The 6,000-nt window shown below is 41.9% G+C and overlaps 1 protein-coding gene across 1 annotated transcript; it reads right to left on the reverse strand.

The window, feature by feature from the left end:
* Positions 1–3,450: 3,450 nt before the first annotated feature.
* Positions 3,451–3,996, reverse strand: LOC147429582 (uncharacterized). The gene has a single exon (XM_086495043.1). It carries the CDS (start codon positions 3,994–3,996, stop codon positions 3,451–3,453), a length of 546 nt encoding a protein of 181 aa, XP_086351169.1.
* Between the last annotated feature and the right edge of the window lie 2,004 nt (positions 3,997–6,000).

Below are 6,000 nucleotides of genomic sequence, written 5' to 3' on the forward strand. Positions count from 1 at the left end.
CTTTAGGAGGTTTTTTCCCCTGTGCATTGTATATACGCCCATCACTCTAGGGCTATCAATCTTTCCATTGCACACTAAGTAACACACTCTCTATTGTGTGCCTTGAGCTTCCTTTGTCTTGTCCAAGATGTGTGTGTTTCTCTGCAACCCTAATTCCAACAACAAAGACCACTTCTTCCGTTTAAATTGCAGAGCGATATAACTGCAGCATTATGTTTCAAGTGCAAAACATACAATGCTATCACAATGTGATTTACACACTAACTATGCACTGACATAATCCAAATTGTTGCTATACCAAATTATTTATAGCATCCGTGAAAAGTTTGCATGGCAAGATATTGTTGTCTCTAAATACGCAATCAAAATGTCAAAATGTCAAAATGTCCAAAATAATATCTATGCACAATACATAGAGATGCAAGCTTTCTACATCCTAAAGCGCAGCCTACGACATGCTCTACCACGGTATCAAACCACCCATGGTCCACGATGTAAGACACATCGACCAATCACTGGGGGATAGACCCCAGAACAAAAATGCGTAGGGACCAACTACCATGGGTTAGACTTTGAGAAAACACAACATTCATTGGGAGGGTTCTTCCGAGCTTTGCAATTGTGATATGTGTACTGAATCCTCTCTAGATAATATTATAGCAACTTGGACATAGCAGAGCAAACTTGGATCATATGAGGCCTCAAAAAATCCCACCAGCAAGAATTGTGGATAATTTTGTAAAGTAAATCCACTCAAAAGTTTATTAGTACACACAAAATAGAGACAAAATAAAACCTGATTACTTTACGACATCATCATTTTTACCTTACTACATCCAAAACCGCGAGCAAATGAATAACCTCCATGGCACTGATAGGGCCCCTCCATAGTAGTGGATCTAGAACATAATTGGTGAATGTGAGTTTCAAATTCTTGTGTGTGTGTGTGTGTGTGTGTGTGTGTGTGTGTGTGTGAGAGAGAGAGAGAGAGAGAGAGAGAGAGAGAGAGAGAGAGAGAGTAGCATCTTTTACCTTGGATGTGCCAAGGTCGTCTTCCTCGCGTATAGGTCATGAAGGCGTTAGGATCCATCTTCATTCATTAAAAAAAGTAAATGAAGATCAAAGATTGGTGCTATGTATTTTGGGGAGGGGTGGGGTGAGAGAGAGAGAGAGAGAGAGAGAGAGAGAGAGAGAGAGAGAGAGAGAGAGAGAGAGAGAGAGATCAAAAATACATAGCACAATTATGGAGATCCCCTATCATATCACTATATAAGACCTCAAAATGCAGTATCCCAAAGAAGACACCTCTCTGAAATTTACGAGCAAATTGGTAGACCAAAAATGTAGGTTTACAAAGCTTATAAATGAGATGGGTGAACTTATATATTATATCTACATAGCTAATGCATAATTCAAATCTTGCAAGGCTAAATGGGTCTTTACACTTGCATTTCATTTCATAATGAGGTCAATTGCAACACTTTCTTGTAGACAATGTTAGAAGTGTATGCCCTTTGGTTTCCCCCTTTCCTCACACTTGTGTGGTGACCATCACCAATCACAACCTTGATAACAGAAGACAATCTCATGTGAGACATTTCCACATACAATTGACCATGGGTGAAAACAGGTGTTGGGAGATACAATCCAAGCACTCCCAATGTTTGGCCTTGCGCCTTGTTGAACGTCATCCCAAAAGCACATCTCAGGGGAAATTGTCGATGTTTCAACTCAAAAGGGAGGCCTTCTCTAGCTCCCATGAGAAAATCAATCCTTGGGAGGAACACTGCATTTCTTGCATGTGACCCTGTAATGATTTCTGCTTCAATCACTTTGCTGTGGAATTGCTTATAAATCAAGCGTGTCCCATTACAAAGACCACTTCTTGGATCCACATTGTGGAGCAACATAATTGGAGCATTTTGTTTCAAATGAAAAACATGCAGTGGAAAACCTCCTCCAAGATCTAAACTATTTAAGAACTCAGTTGTGAATAAAATGCTATCACAATCTGATTTACACACTAAGTCTGCACTGACATATTCTTGATAAGTACCATGAAATTTTTGCAATACCAAATTGTTTATAGCATCCACATCCTTGTTGCGAGGTGCCAAGATTTCCCTGTCCTTGAAAAAGGTTGCATGGCAAGAGAGTGTTTCAAGGTCTCCATATATGCAGTCAATAAGTCCTTGCAAACTATTTTATGGTAGCATCATTCAGGCTGGCAAAGCTACATTATCATGTAGCTCCCCATCACAAACATTGACATTCCCAATATCAAGTGTCCACTGCACAAATTCTCTTTCTCTAACATTATTGCAACAATTGACCACTCGCATGTTCTCTGCTAGACGCAGACTTTTTGTACAACACCAAACGTATGAGCGGTACAAAGATGCATCAACAATGTCTACCCTTCCTCCTCTACGTCCAACATGCAAGATCTGTCTAAAATCACCACCAAGGAGGAAAACCTTTCCGCCAAACAACATGTTAATATGCATGACAACTCTTAGTGTCTTGTCAAGATCCTCAAAAGCATGTCTATGAGTCATGGGAGCTTCATCCCATATGATCAATGAAGCCATTTGCAACAGCTCAGCAAGTTGGCTATTTACTTTAATGTTACATGTCGAGTCAGAAGTTTTATCAATAGGGATCTTGAATCTAGAGTGTGTAGTCCTTCCGTTGTCAAGAAGTTGTGCTGCAATACCAGATGATGCGCATGACAAAGCAACTTTGCTCTCTCCGCGTATGCGAGAGAGCAAGTCATTATAAAGATAGGTCTTTCTTGTCCCACTTGGCCCATCCAAGAAGAACACACTCCCACTATTCATGCCAATGGCTTCTAAAACTTGATTGTAAGCTTCCCTTTGTCCAACATTCAAAGATGATTCAATTCAAGCAGATAGGCCTCTTTGTTCCTTCACATTATACATTAACTCTTCAGCAAGCACTCCATGATCACTCATACTTGCAATGTGTGATCCACCTGGGGTATTCCAAAGTAATCTGAGAGCCTCTTTCCATACTGTTGAAGCATTATCTCTAAGTTCGACAATGCTTGGTTTTATTCCATGCATTCATAGATACGCTCATTGGTTGGGCAAGTCCTCATATGATATACATGGTCCTCAGAAATCTCCTTATAGAAGTGATTCCATAATGCACCAGGACATGTTGGCGCACAGAAAACCAAAATGATTAAAAATAGTAGTCGTAATTGTTTTCTTGTTTGTTGAAATGAAGCTTCTTCTAAACAAAGAAACCATTCATCATCAACTTGAAATAATCCCCGTGCATTGCATGCTTCTTTAAATGTTTCATATACTCGCTCATTGAAGGTCCAAATATCCTCAAACAACCTACATCCTTTGCACTTGTTGTGTTACATGCGCAAATAGTCTAATTCTCTAGTAGTAAGAACTATGTTGTACATTCTTCCAATCACGTCTCCTTTCTATCTTTGAGTCCATGTTCTGCTTGTTGACTTCCAAACCCACTTTGTTGGAAGTCTATGTACAACAAATCATTGACCTCTGGATATCTTTGATTTGCAATAAACCACTCTGTGAGCATAGTCTTTTTGGTGGCCTCTCTCTCCACCACACTCTGTATAGTTGATCTGTCGTTAAATAAGACTTGATTTCGATGAGGTAAATGAACATGGAGGTGTTGTATGTCAGGTTTCTCTCGATGCAAGTCAAACCCAAATATCCTCCAGATAGCCTCAGATGCTGATACATATCGTGCATTAAGATAGTTTTTAACTTCATCTAAAATCCCTGTAGTGTCTTGTAGAGAAATAGTTGCCCTGTCATGTCCCTTATACACATACTTGTAGAGATATTTCACAGCGGATATAGTGGAGCAAACCTCCACATTGATATGTGCATTGTACCTTACTGACAAAAATGGATTGTATGGAACAATCCATTTAGTATTCATTTGCACATTCTTATAAACAGTGTGATTTCCATCATCCCTCCTCATGTATGTTGGGTATCCTTCCTTATCCACAGTAGTCAATCCATTGAAGCCTCAATGGTATTAAAACTTTAACTTTCCCTCTACCATACATGGAGCATTTTGTAAAGAATGAGGATGCAAGAGAGCTACACAAGACAAGCACAAAGCACACAGAGATGGAAAGCTTCTTCTTCTTCTTCACAGAAAAGAGAGTACAAAATGACTAAGTGCTAAAGCTGAAAAGTAGCACATATGTACATGCGGTCACTAAGTGTGAACTCGCTAGAAGCGTACTAGGCTGGCACTATAAGTGTAGTCCAGCTGTAGAATCACTGGCAGAGATCCTCCGTGTCGGTCACCTAACGCGCCAGTGAGTAAATGCCGTAAGCGGCCAAGACCCGTAGTGGATGCCAGCTCAAGGTGTAGAGCTCGACATCTCAACACTCCCCCTCGAGCTTTGCATGTCGCAGAGTCCAAGCATAGTCCGGAAACGTTGAAGCTTCTCAGCTCCGAGGGCCTTGGTAAAGATATCCGCTATCTGCTCCTCTGTGCTGACGTAGACCAAGTCGATGTCGCCCGCCAACACTTGCTCTCGAACGTAGTGGTAATGGACCTCTATGTGTTTGGTCCTGGCATGGAACACTGGGTTCCTAGCCAACTGCATGCTGCTGAGGTTGTCACAATGGATGAAAATCTGCTGGTCCACCTGCACTCCCAAGTCCTCAAGTAATGTGCGTAGCCAAGCTACCTCGCACGCCGCTACTGCTGCACCTCTGTACTCGGCCTCTGTGCTCGATAAAGCAACCGTAGGCTGCTTTTTGCTGCTCCAAGTAACAACAGCACTCCCAAAAGAGAACATGAAGCCACTCGTAGATCTCCTATCAACAATGCTACCTGCCCAATCTACATCTGTATACCCATACAATGCTAATGGTGCATCTGCTGCATAGAACAATGCGTAGTCAAGAGTACCTTGCACATACCTAAGTGTGCGTCGTACTCCATCCAAATGTGGCTTCCTCGGAAGTTGCATGAACTGAATCTCCAAGCCTACTGTGTAGCTCAAGTCTGGCCTCGTGATAGTCAAGTAGATTAGACTACCCACAATCTTCCTGTACATGTTGACATCCTCAACAACATCACCCTTCTCTGCACTCAGCTTTGCATTCACATCCAAGGGAATAGAAATTGGCTTACAATCAGCCATACCATACTTTGACAACATGTCCAAAGCATACTGTCTCTGTGATAGCCATACACCGTTTGGAGTCCTGATCACTTCAATGCCAAGAAAGTAGCGCAACTCGCCTAAATCTTTCATTTCAAACTCCTGTTTGAGAAGACCCTTCACATGGTCAATCTCCATAGCATTGTCACCAACAATAATAAGGTCATCTACATATATGGTAATGACCACAATCCCCACATCACTCTCACGTACATAGAGTGAATGATCAGCATGAGCTCTCCTAAAACCAATACTGACAAGATACTTGGCAATCCTGTCATACCATGCTCTAGAGCCCTGCTTCAAACCATACAAAGCTTTGAGAAGTCTGCATACATAATCTGGGTAACCTGGATCGACATAACCAGGTGGCTGATCCATATACACTTCCTCTTGCAACTCACCATTCAAGAAGGCATTCTTTACATCCATTTGATGCATAATCCATCCTCTAGATGCAGCCACTGCTATGACAGCTCTCACTGTCGTCATCTTTGCCACTGGAGCAAAGGTCTCCTCATCGTCTATGCCATACGTCTGTGCATAACCCTTTGCGACCAGCCTTGCCTTGTGACGCTCAATGTTACCATCAGCCTTATGCTTGGTTTTATACACCCATTTGCAGCCAATAGCTTTCTTGCCACTTGGCAATGGCACCAACTCCCATGTGTCATTTGCTTCCAATGCAGCCATCTCTTCATTCATTGCATCATCCCAATGCACATTTCCAACTGCATCCTCAAAACATGTGGGCTCCACATCCTGTATCACCTTAGCCATGTAGGCTTGGTGATGCGCTA

The sequence above is a fragment of the Adiantum capillus-veneris genome, chromosome 22 (assembly GCF_014529385.1).
Source record: "Adiantum capillus-veneris isolate H3 chromosome 22, ASM1452938v2, whole genome shotgun sequence".
In the NCBI taxonomy this organism is placed as follows: Eukaryota; Viridiplantae; Streptophyta; class Polypodiopsida; order Polypodiales; family Pteridaceae; genus Adiantum; species Adiantum capillus-veneris.